An 11787-nucleotide genomic window follows, 5' to 3' on the forward strand; every position below is an offset into this window, starting at 1 on the left:
TGCTAGCCCTGGGCACCATTTTTTTGGAGATACGTCCCTGCTTGGTTGCAGTCTTCCTGTACCACTAAAAAAAATTAAATTCTAACTTTATGACCTATAAAATAGGTCCAGCATCAAGCTGAGCCAATAACATTTTGTGGACACTTGGGCCAGCTGTGCTTTGGTTTGAGAATCTGCTTTTCAGAGAAGAAAAGGTGAAGAGGTGCCATGATAGCCATGTTTACATTTGAAGGGATGTCATTTGAAGGGACGTCATGTTGGTGAGGGAGCAAGCTTGTTCTCTGCTGTTCCAGAGATTAGGACCAGGAGTCATGGGTTCAAGGTGAAGGGAAAGAGATTCCACCGAAACATTAGGAAGAACTTCCTGACAGTAAGAGCTGTTAGATAGTGGAATGCACTGCCTCGGAGTGTGGTGGAGTCTCCATCTTTGGAGGTTTTTAAAGAGAGGCTAGAAGAAGAAGAAGAGTTTGGATTTATATCCCCCCTTTCTCTCCTGCAGGAGACTCAAAGGGGCTGACAATCTCCTTGTCCTTCCCCCCTCACAACAAACACCCTGTGAGGTAGGTGGGGCCGAGAGAGCTCCGAGAAGCTGTGACTAGCCCAAGGTCACCCAGCTGGTGTGTGTGGGAGTGCACAGGTTAATCTGAATTCCCCAGATAAGCCTCCACAGCTCAGGCGGCAGAGCGGGGAATCAAACCCGGTTCCTCCAGATTAGATACACAAGCTCATAACCTCCTACGCCACTGCTGCTCCTAGATGGCCATCTGACAGGAATGCTTTGATTGAGTGTTCCTACATCGCAGGGGGTTGGACTTGATGGCCCTTGGGGTCTCTTCCAACTTTATGATTCTATGATTTCCAAAGAAGTGCCCTTAGGTGGTCACATTTTCAGAGAGGGGTGCAAATCTATGTGCTACAAGCAGCCTTTTATTTTGTAATATCTGCACATATGATTTTGAAGGGGGTCTTGGTGAAATTTGGGGGCAGGGCAGAGATGGAGCAAGGGGAAACTGCACCTGAAGCAAGCATGCGCCTTCGCCCCTGCCGCAGCGTTGCCCGCCCCTGCCATGCCCTGGAACACCCCCACCAGACACCCTCGACGGTCTGACCATGCCTCCACTGCTGCTCCTCCTGGGCCGTCACGCCCCCCCCCACCCCATAGACACTATGCCACTGGGGCAGGGCAAGGTTCCCAACCTCCAAGTGGGATAACAATGTACAAACAAACAACGGGAGGATGCCACAAGAGATCGGGACACCAACCCTTTGAACCTAATGGCTAGCAGTGCAAAAGTACTGAATGGTCAATTCCCCACTGGCGCTGTGGCATGCGGTGGGACAGGAAGTGCATTGGGGCAAGAAATCTGGTCCCAACACACTTCCTATTTGCAGTGCACCAAGAGTGGCAGCGTGTCGGGGCAAGACTTCTTGTCCTGAGGCAGAGGTGGGATCCAGTAGGTTCTCACCAGTTCCCGAGAGTGGGTTACTAATTATTTGTGTGTGCCGAGAGGGGGTTACTAATTGGGTCTGCTTTTCCATTAGAAATTCCATTAGGTCCAAAAATCATAAAAGTCCCGTTGTTTCCTATGTGGCTGGTTAGCGAAGGTAGAAAACGGGATAATTATCCCAGTTGGGCTGTTTTAAAAACATGTTTTAGAAATATGGGAAAGTTCCTTGTTTAAGGAAAGCATCCTTCTTTTGATTTCCAGAAACAAAATTAAGTATTTGAAAGTATTAAGTATTTGACAGGCAGTCAATTAGAGAAGTAGTTGTTTCTGTTGGCAGTAGACGATAGGACTTGCGATAATGAGTTTAAATTATGGACAGAAAGATACCAGCTGGAAATTAGGAACTTTTTTTTACAGTAAGAGTTTTTTTACAGTAACAGAGAAATTATTAATGCCCCGCCCCCGGAATGCCCGGCCACGCCCCGTCATGCCCCGCCCAGCCCCATTGGCGCTACGCCACTGTTTCAATCCCACCACCATGGGAACCTGTTACTAAAATGTTTGGATCCCACCACTGATCTACCACCCCCCCAAACTCCAAGAATTCCCCCGTCCAGAACCAGTTTCTCAATTCTAATCCTAAAGCCAAAGAAAATATGTCCAGGCCTGTGCTAACCACTCCGAAACTCTGATTTCGAACTTTGCCACTTTGCAGACAACCAGATGCAGATGAAATTCTCAGTGAGATCCGTTTTTCTGCAGATAGATTTCAGACTTTCAGAATGCTCTGTGCTTCCCACGCCGCTCCATGCACGGCTAACGTGCGGCAGTTCTACTTACCACATCTATGAGCTGCGCGATAGACAATCCGAAGCGCACAATGACCACATCCGAAATGTTGGCCACTGGCCGGGACCACTTGTTGTAACCGGAGAAGAGTTTCTTCAGCAGCCGCTCCTCTGCGTGGGCTCGGGTTTCGATGTGGCTGAGGGCTGGATAAGGCAAAACACACGGGAAATGAAAAATACCGTGTGCTGTTCTTGCACTAAAAGATAAGATTTTATTTATTTATATTTATTTATTGTTTCGATTTATAAACCGCCCCATCCCCTGGGGGCTCTGGGCGGTGAACAACATTCACATATACAATTAATTAAATCGATAACAACAATATAATACTAAAATCCATTAAAAGCTACTTAAAAACAGCGGTTTGTATCATAATAGGTGCCCTATTATGGCCAATTCAATTAAGATCACCCCAGTAAAAAGAAAAGGGAGGGGTCAGGTTCCTCTCTGGGTAAAGTGCATCAGATGGTATGTGCAAAAAGATGCAGGGGGGGAAGGAGAGGGGGAGGGGGAAGGGGGCGCCACTCAGCGACTGGACACTCCAAAGGCCCGGTGGAACAACTCGGTCTTACAGGCCCTGCGGAACTCACCAAGGTCCCGCAGGGCCCGGACAGCTGGAGGAAGAGTGTTCCACCAGGCTGGGGCCAGGGCCGTAAAGGTCCTGGCCCGTGTGGAGGCCAGCCGCATCATCGAGGGGCCAGGAACCGCCAGCAAATTGGCCTCTGCTGATTGCAGAGGCCGAGTAGGGGCATATGGGGTAATGCGGTCTCTCAGATACGAGGGTCCCAGGCCGCGTAAGGCCTTAAAGGTTAAAACCCACACCTTGAAGATGATTCGGAATTCCACTGGAAGCCAGTGCAGCTGGCGCAGCACAGGTTGAATATGATCACAGAAGGCGCCCCCTGTGAGCAAACGCGCCGCTGCATGTTGGACCAGTTTCAGTTTCCGAATCAGGCGCAAGGGAAGGCTATAAAATTATGCATGGGGGTATATATGGGGGTATATAAGATTGCATGGGGTCTATAAGATTGAAGTCTATAAGATTGAAGTCTATAAAAGTCTATAAAATGGGGTCTATAAGATTGAAGGGTCTATAAGATTGCATGGGGTCTATAAGATTGAAGTCTATAAAAGTCTATAAAATTATGCATGGGGTAGAAAATGTTGACAGAGAGAAATTTTTCTCTCTTTCTCACAATACTAGAACCAGGGGGCATCCATTGAAAATGCTGGGGGGAAGAATTAGGACTAATGAAAGGAAACACTTCTTCACGCAACGTGTGATTGGTGTTTGGAATATGCTGCCACAGGGGGTGGTGATGGCCACTCACCTGGATAGCTTTAAAAGGGGCTTGGACAGATTTATGGAGGAGAAGTCGATTTATGGCTGCCAATCTTGATCCTCTTTGATCTGAGATTGCAAATGCCTTAACAGTCCAGGTGCTCGGGAGCAACAGCCGCAGAAGGCCATTGCTTTCACCTCCTGCAGGTGAGCTCCCAAAGGCACCTGGTGGGCCACTGCGAGTAGCAGAGAGCTGGACTAGATGGACCTCAGCTGGAAGGCACCTCGGGGATCATCTAGTCCAACCCCATGCACAACACAGGAAATTCTCAACTGCCTCCCCACCTCTCATCTCCTCCAGTTAGTCCTTCTTCGGGCCCTCAGGAATGCAAAAAACCTCTGGCCAGTCTGGCCTGGAGGAGAATTTCTTCCTGGCCCCAATGTGACAAGCAGCATTCCCCTGGGCATGTACGAAAGGACCGCAAGAACTGAGCTCTTATTTATTCCTTCCTGCCCTCCCTTCCATATTAAAAGGCCAGTGGTTAAGAGCAGGTGCACTCTGATCTGGCGGAACCAGGTTTGATTCCCCGCTCTGCCACTTGAGCTGTGGAGGCTTATCCAGAGGTGGGATCCAGCAGGTTCTCAGAGGTTCCCGAGAGTAGGTTACTAATTATTTGTGTGTGCCGAGAGGGGGCTACTAAATTGGTGATTTTGCCACGTGATTTTTGCCTTAGTTACGCCCCTCCTCTGCTCCTCAGCAGTAGCGCGCAAAACTTGAAGCAGTCTAGCAGGAGGTGCACCGATGTGCGAGGCAGCCTGCGCCTGCATGCATTCATTTCCTGCCCAAGGACCGGCACAGTGGCTGCGTCCTTGCCACAGCCCTGCCCATCAATGCCCCGCCCCCAGAATGCCCGACCATGCCCCCGTCGTGCCCTGCCCAGCCCCACTGGCGCTACGCCACTGTTTGAATCCCACCACCATGGGAACCTGTTACTAAAATTTTTGGATCCCACCACTGGGCTTATCTGGAGAACCAGATTAGCTTGTGCACTCCAGCACATGCCAGCTGGGTGACCTTGGGCTAGCTACAGTTCTTCGGAGCTCTCTCAGCCACACCCACCTCACAGGGTGTTTATTGAGTGGAGTGGAAGGGAAAGGAGATTGGAAGCCCGCAACTCCTCCTCCTCCTCCTCCTCCTCCTCCTCCTCCTCCTCCTCCTACAGATCTGATCATAGAGGCGGTACACAGTGAAGTCAACTCAGCTGACTCAGGTGTACAACTTCAGCCACCTTTGCAACCGATTCCTTTTCCAGACCGGTCTTTAGAAGGAAGACAGTAACAGCTTGTGACAAACAGTTGGGGCAAATTTCAGGGGACGTGGCCAAACGTCTGCTAGGCATCTGCTAGCTTGTCACTGATGTCAGTTCATTTAATGCAGGAGTGTGCTGCTAAGGAGGGGCCGTGGGCCAGTGGAAGAACCCTGGCGTGGCACACAGTAGTTCCCAGGTTCCATCCCCGTTACCTCCAGTTAAAAAGCTGGGTGATGGGGAAGACCTTTCTCTGCTGGAGATCTGCCGAGAGCCGCTACCAGGCTGAGTAGAGAATCCCGACCTTCATGGACCAACGGTCTGATTCAATAGAAGGCAGTTTTCGTCTGTTCACAAGACAATCTCCAAAGGGCCTGGCTGACATTTTGATATGAATGCTGGGGATTTCTCACTCTCAGAGGGACCTCAGCCAACCTTACAGGTTGTCGCAATGATAAAATAGAGAGGGGAGAGCAAAGCACGCTTCCGGGATCACGTACCGGGAAGGGTGGGATTAAAGAGGCTGATAGAGAGGGAGCGAAGGTAAACCAGCATGGCAGGGTGGGTTAAAGGGCCAGATTAGGATCTGGGAGAGCCAGGTTCGAACCCCCAATGGGCCACAGTAGCTTGGACCGGTCATGCTTTCTCAGCCTAGCCAATTTCACAGGCTTGTCATAAGGATTTTTTTAAGTCACTTTGGGGCCCATTGGATAAAAAGGTGGGGTATAAATTATTATTATTATTATTATTATTATTATTATTATTATTATTATTATTATTATTATTATTATTATTATTATTATTATTATTATTATTATTATTATGCTTGATCGACCGCCCAACCCCCGAAGGGCTCTGGGCGGTGTGCAATGAGACATAAAACAGATACAATATATATATGCATTAACCCAAGCTATTATTCTACCAACATTGTTATGGTAGTTGCAGACAAAAAGTTCTATGTAAGAGAACAATGGGCCATTTTAAGGTATTGAAGGTGGGGTGTTGTGATGCTAGAGTTCCTTCGATTTATGTTTTAAAAAGGAAGGAACTGAGGTTAAAAGGTGTGAATCCCATCATAAATCTTCCAAATGTGAATTCTCCTTGCAATTGGCTAGTGCAGAATTAGCAGTTAGCAGGGCTGAAGAGTCCCAATTTAAAAGGGGGAGTGTGACATAGGATGTCTGGAACTTATTTTGCACTTTACCCATTTTTGTAATCCCAGCTGTATTGCATTGCTTATTAGATTCCTCCTGTTAATCAGTTACATTGCTTCATATTATACTATGTATACACCGTGTGTCTCAAGTACAAAATTGGTAAATAAATAACAAAGCACTAAGGAAGTAAATAATGATGAGCTCACCCCCCCCCCATTTCCCTTCCCCCAATGCATTTTCTGGCTATGGGCCTGGCTCCATTCTAGGGATGCCAACCACCGGGTGGGGCCAGGAAATATCCTGGAATTAAAACTGATCTCCGGGGACAGAGATTATTTCCCCTGGAGAACATGGACCCTGTGACATTATACCCCACTAAGATCCCTCCCTTTTCCCCACCCTCCCCTCCTCAAACTCCATCCCAAAATCTCCAGGAATTTCCCACCCCAGAGTTGGCAACCTTTCTCCATTCTCTCCCTTCTGGATTGCTACCAAGCAGAGAATCAATGCCTGACTTGCACGACGACTTGAAAAATGTGGACATTTTGAGACAGTGCCCAGCCCGTTAAGGAAACGCTCCAGAACGCTTCGTGTTTATTTGGGGGAGGAAATAAAAACAATTCAAGGAAGTCTGATTGGTTCGGCCAGCAACCGCCGAGAAAAACAGGGTTGAAGTCTCTGCAGCTTACAGGGAAAGGCACAGAGTGGGTGGAGAGTTGTGCATTCACCAAGCCGCCAAGTTTACACTAGAGAAGCCATCAGACCAAGAGCTACTTTACTCCAGAGGAAGCAGACACAGAATCTCAGCCACAGTTTTCCAAAGGGCTCCAACCACAGATCAGCTTTGTATGCACACGCACACAACACTCATGCACACAACGTTAGCACAAGAGATGTCAGCAGCTGGAGATTCGGCTTTAGCCAAGGAGTGACTCTTCAATATACCCTAACTGTGAGAGTGGCGGAGAGAAAAGACGAGAGGCTCCGAGAATGGAAAGGAATGGAAGAAAAGCCTCAGCAATCGGAGCAGAGAGCCAGGACTGCAAACCAAGCTATTTCTCAGCATCCCGGCACTTAACTTTCGAAAACACGACTCGCCACTGGCACAGTAGGGCTGAACGTGCCTGCGATGCTAGCCGCCGCTGTCACAAATCTGGCATTTCCCCTAGGGCCCATTCCAACGCACGTCCCAGCGATTGCAAAGAATCAGAAAAATCTGAACAACAACCCTGAACGATAGGCCAGTATCGCTTTCTCCTCGGGTTGCAGATGGTTGAGGTTGAACAGCCGTTGGTTTCAGCGAGCTCTTGCCGGTGCGGAAGCTTTCCAGCGGACAGATTCATGCTCCCAGCCCATACACTGTGATGACAACACAGACACTGACCAATGCCTCCCGCTCCCTGTTAGGAAGGCTCGTTGCTGCCTCGTCCAAGAATGCAATAGCTGGTTCTGGCCATTCAGAGGCAAGTCTAGTGTACTCTGCACATGCTCAGGGAGCTGGAAGAAACAGTCTCCCTCAGTTCCTCTGGCTATGCGAAGGACATCAGTCATGTTCTTAAAAGGGTGAATTCTTTGTAACGGACCCCCTAGATGAGAGCTGACTGATGGCGTGGAAGGCCAGGATATTTTTTTTTCTGTATTCCAGAACATTAGGACGGAATGAGCGCCGCTTCAACGCAGCTACCCACCTGAATTTACCACGGCAGAGATTTCCTACTGAAGGAAACCAGAGTCCTTTCACTCAGCCCTATCTCTGGCTTTGCATTTATGTTGCCGTGAAGCTGATACTGAGCTAGAACTGTCAATGAGCCAGCGGTTGAAATATAGCAAGGGGGGTGTAGTAAGCAGACTCACAGGCTGGGACCCAATGAAAACTTAATCTGGGGGATGCAGATTAGCCTGTGCACTCCCACACATGCCAGCTGGGTGACCTTGGGTTAGTCACAGCTTCTTGGAGCTCTCTCAGCCCCACCTACCTCACGGGGTGTTTGTTGTGAGGGGGGAAGGGCAGGGAGATTGTAGGCCCCTTTGAGTCTCCTGCAAGAGAGAAAGGGGGGATATAAATCCAAAACTCCTCTTCTTCAAGATCTTCTATTTGAGCTTGTTCTGGTGGGTTTTCCACGCTGCGTGGCCATGGTCTGGTGGATCTTGTGCCTAACATTTCGCCTGCATCTGTGGCCGGCATCTTCAGAGGTGTATCACAGAGAGACGTCTGTTTCACACTGTGTCTAGTTTACCACACTAAACTTTCCCTTCTCACTAGACACAGTGTGAAACAGACTTCCCTCTGTGATACACCTCTGAAGATGTCGGCCACAGATGCAGGCAAAACGTTAGGAACAAGATCCACCAGACCACGGCCACACAGCCCGGAAAACCCACCAGAACCATTTGAATCTGGCGGTGAAAGCCTTCGACAATACATTATTTGAGCTCCTCTGTCAAGCTGCGAGTGACCCTGAACTTCCAAACTTGGTTTGAAGAAAAGCGTTCGTTTTTATTCCCCTGTCATTTCTCCAACTGGAAATTTCTAACTGGGGAAGCAGAATGAAGGAAAGTATTTTTAAAAAATCTTCTCTAGCGCAATGTCACACACTCTCCTCCCTGCCCCCGTGATGTATTTTACTGGCAAATTATGTATCATGAAAGTGCAGCATCACCATGTATCCTAAAAGACCCTCTTGCCAGTCTTTCTCTCTCGAGCCAGCCTACTCCACAGGTTTGTTGTGAAGACATCCCAAGAGCCGTTGTGGCCTAGCTAGTACCATGTGGTGGACTGGGGAAATCTCGCTTCAAATCTCAGCTCAGCCACAGTGTATTTTTGATGGTTTCGGAACAAAACGGTTGCTGTTCCTCTAAATCCCACTGGAGTAGAAGAAGAAGACGAAGAAGAGTTTGTTGTTGTGGGGGTTTTGGACTGTGTGGCCGTAGTCTGGTAGATCTTGTTCCTCAAGTTTCACCTGCATCTGTGGCTGGCATCTTCAGATGTGTTTCACAGAGCAAAGTGACACTTCCCTCTGTGAGACACCTCTGAAGATGCCGGCCACAGATGCAGGTGAAATGATCTATGGCTACCAATCTTGATCCTCCTTGATCTGAGATTGCAAATGCCTTAGCAGACCAGATGCTCAGGAGCAGCAGCAGCAGAAGGCCATTGCTTTCACATCCTGCATGTGAGCTCCCCAAGGCACCTGGTGGGCCACTGCGAGTAGCAGAGTGCTGGACTAGATGGACTCTGGTCTGATCCAGCAGGCTCTTTCTTATGTTCTTATGTTCTTATATGTTAGGAACAAGATCTACCAGACCACAGCCACACAACCCGCAACAACCAACCCCTGTTTACGTTCTTAGCATTGTTGTGGGGATAAAGTTAAGTATACACTACCTGGAGCTCTCAGTATGCCAGCAACTGGGAGGGATAAAATGTGTTCCTTTAATAGAGATTTGATGGGATGTTAAGTACTGGGAGACGTTACTCTCTTCTATGCCTTGAAGAGCTTTCCACTTTCACACATTAAGATTCTGTTGAAAGGGTCAACATGTGCTCCTCCCACCCCCCACCCCACTCCACCCCACAGGTTGTTGGCAATCTTTCTTTGATGGGATTTCATTGCAATAGGAGAACCACTCTACTGCTGAGTAATCCTAGAGGAATAACAGTGAAAGATGGGAGATCCAGCTTAATGTGTATTGTGGACTGTGGAGAGCCGGTTTCAAGTCCTGGCTTCTCCAGTTGTTCTCTGCAACCTAGCCAACCTTACTGGGTCGTTGTGAGGATCAAAGGGCAGGAAAACAGCCCCGACGATTTCTTTGGATTTGGATGGCGGGGATCGCCTGCTTTGATTAGATATCTCTCAGATTATAATATGAGTCAGCCCTGCTTAGCGATTGGATGGGAGACCTCCAAGGAATACCAGGGTAGCTACAGAGAGGCAGGCAATATTAGCCTCTTTCCTGCCGAGCTGGGACTTGAGGGTACTCAACACACCTCCAAGTTCCCTCCTGAGGAAAGGGAGACTTCCTAGACTCTACAGAAAGGCACTTTTTGAAGCTGGGCTATATAAGTAATAAGGAAAGGAAGGGAAAGGGTTTTCCGGGAGGGAAAATGTTATGGCTGCAGAGCGAAGGGAAGGCGCTGGGATTGGCGAGTGGGTGGGACAGAGAAATTGACACGGGCCAGGGCGGGGGGATAGATAGGGGCCAGCGTGAGGAAATTGACATGGGGCACAGCGGGGAAATTGGCACGGGCCAGAGGTGGAAATTGGCAGGGGCCAGAGAGGGGGAATAGATAAGAGCCAGAGCTGAAAATTGACATTTATTTATTTTATTTATTCCTGAGATTTTTATACCGCCCGATCCCTGAGGGGCTCCGGGTGGTGTATTTATTTATTCTGGCTCAGAGTAGAGACATTGGCACGGGCCAGAGGTGGAAACTGACATGGGGCAGAGAGGGGAAATGATAAGGACCAGAGCTGGAAATTGACATGGTCAGAGTAGGGAAATTGGCACGGGCCAGAGGTGGAAATTGACAGGGGCCAGAGAGGGGGAATAGATAAGGGCCAGCGCTGGAAATTGACATGGTTCAGAGTAGGGAAATTGGCACGGGCCAGAGAGGGGGAATAGATACAGGACAGAGCTGGAAATTGGCACGAGCCAGAGTGGGGAAATTGACACGGGCCAGTGAAGGGGAATACATACGAGCCAGAGTGGGGAAACTGACCCGGCCCCGAGCGGCCGCCGGTGAAACTTACCCGGGATGAAGTTTGCGCAGAGCAGTAAGAGGAGCCGCTCGTGGAGCGCCAGGAAGCCCATCGCGGAGCGCCCGCGGCGCCGCCCGGCCATCCTCTTCCTCCGCCTCGCTCAGCGGGCCAGCGCCTTCACCTCCTCCGCCTGCCCCGTCCCCGCCGGGTCCGCAGCCATGCTCTCCTCCTGCGGGCTTGCCCGGCCGGCTGCCCCGAGCCCGGAACGCTCGCCGGCTCCGTCTCCCGCGCGGGGCTCCCCAGCACTTTCCAGCCTGCTCGCCCGCCCGCCCGCCGGGTGGCCGCTCCCGAGCCGGGACGCCGGAGGCTGCGAAGCCGTCGCCGCCGCGCCTCCCTCCCTGGGCTCCGCGGCCAGCCTGTGCGAAGAGAACGGGCGGGTTTTGCAGCGGCTAGGCGGTCCAGCTGCGTCCCGGCGGCGCTCGCCTCTCGCTCTGCCTGCCTGCTCCGGTTTGCATCGGTTCCGTGGGGTGGGGTGGGGTGGGGGGTAGAGCCGGCGGAACCGCTCGCTTTCCCCGCGCCCAGGCTGTTGTGCCGGCTGCTGCCTTCTCCCCACCCCCGCCCCCTCTCCCCCCTCCTCGGAAGTCTCTGTACGGATTGGACGGCGAGGACTAATGGAAGCTCTGCCCGGGCCGCTGGGAAAGATGAAGAACTGGAGTTATGGTGCTTGTAGATTTCCTCTCTAGCGGGATCTCTTCCTCTGAGACAGACAGAGAGAGAGAGGAGGAGGAGGAGGAGGAGGAGGAGGAGGATACCCCAGCCACAATCGCAGAGCTATCCAAACCCAGGAGGAAACTACAGATTTAATACTGGGGCCTTTTCCGCATGCACAGTTGCTGCACATTTTCCAAATGGTCAAGAAGAGGAAGAAGAAGCAGAAGAAGAGGAAGAGGAAGAGGAAAAAGAAGAAGAGGAGTTGTTGTTTGGATTTATATCCCCTTTCTCTCCTGTAGGAGACTCAAAGGGGTTTACAATCTCCTTGCC

At 50.3% G+C, this 11787-nt stretch overlaps 1 protein-coding gene across 1 annotated transcript in view; it reads right to left on the reverse strand.

Annotated features, from left to right (window-relative positions):
- LOC125433416 overlaps positions 1-11393 on the reverse strand; it is a 104706-nt gene extending 93313 nt beyond the window's left edge. Inside the window, exons 1-2 of the mRNA XM_048497921.1 lie at positions 10798-11393; positions 2289-2440 (exon numbers count right to left, since the gene is read on the reverse strand). Of these exons, the coding sequence (XP_048353878.1) occupies positions 2289-2440; positions 10798-10888 (243 nt within the window). The 5' untranslated portion in view covers positions 10889-11393. The remainder of the gene's footprint in view (positions 1-2288; positions 2441-10797) is intronic.
- Between the last annotated feature and the right edge of the window lie 394 nt (positions 11394-11787).

This window comes from Sphaerodactylus townsendi, linkage group LG05 (genome assembly GCF_021028975.2).
Source record: "Sphaerodactylus townsendi isolate TG3544 linkage group LG05, MPM_Stown_v2.3, whole genome shotgun sequence".
Lineage (NCBI taxonomy): Eukaryota > Metazoa > Chordata > Lepidosauria > Squamata > Sphaerodactylidae > Sphaerodactylus > Sphaerodactylus townsendi.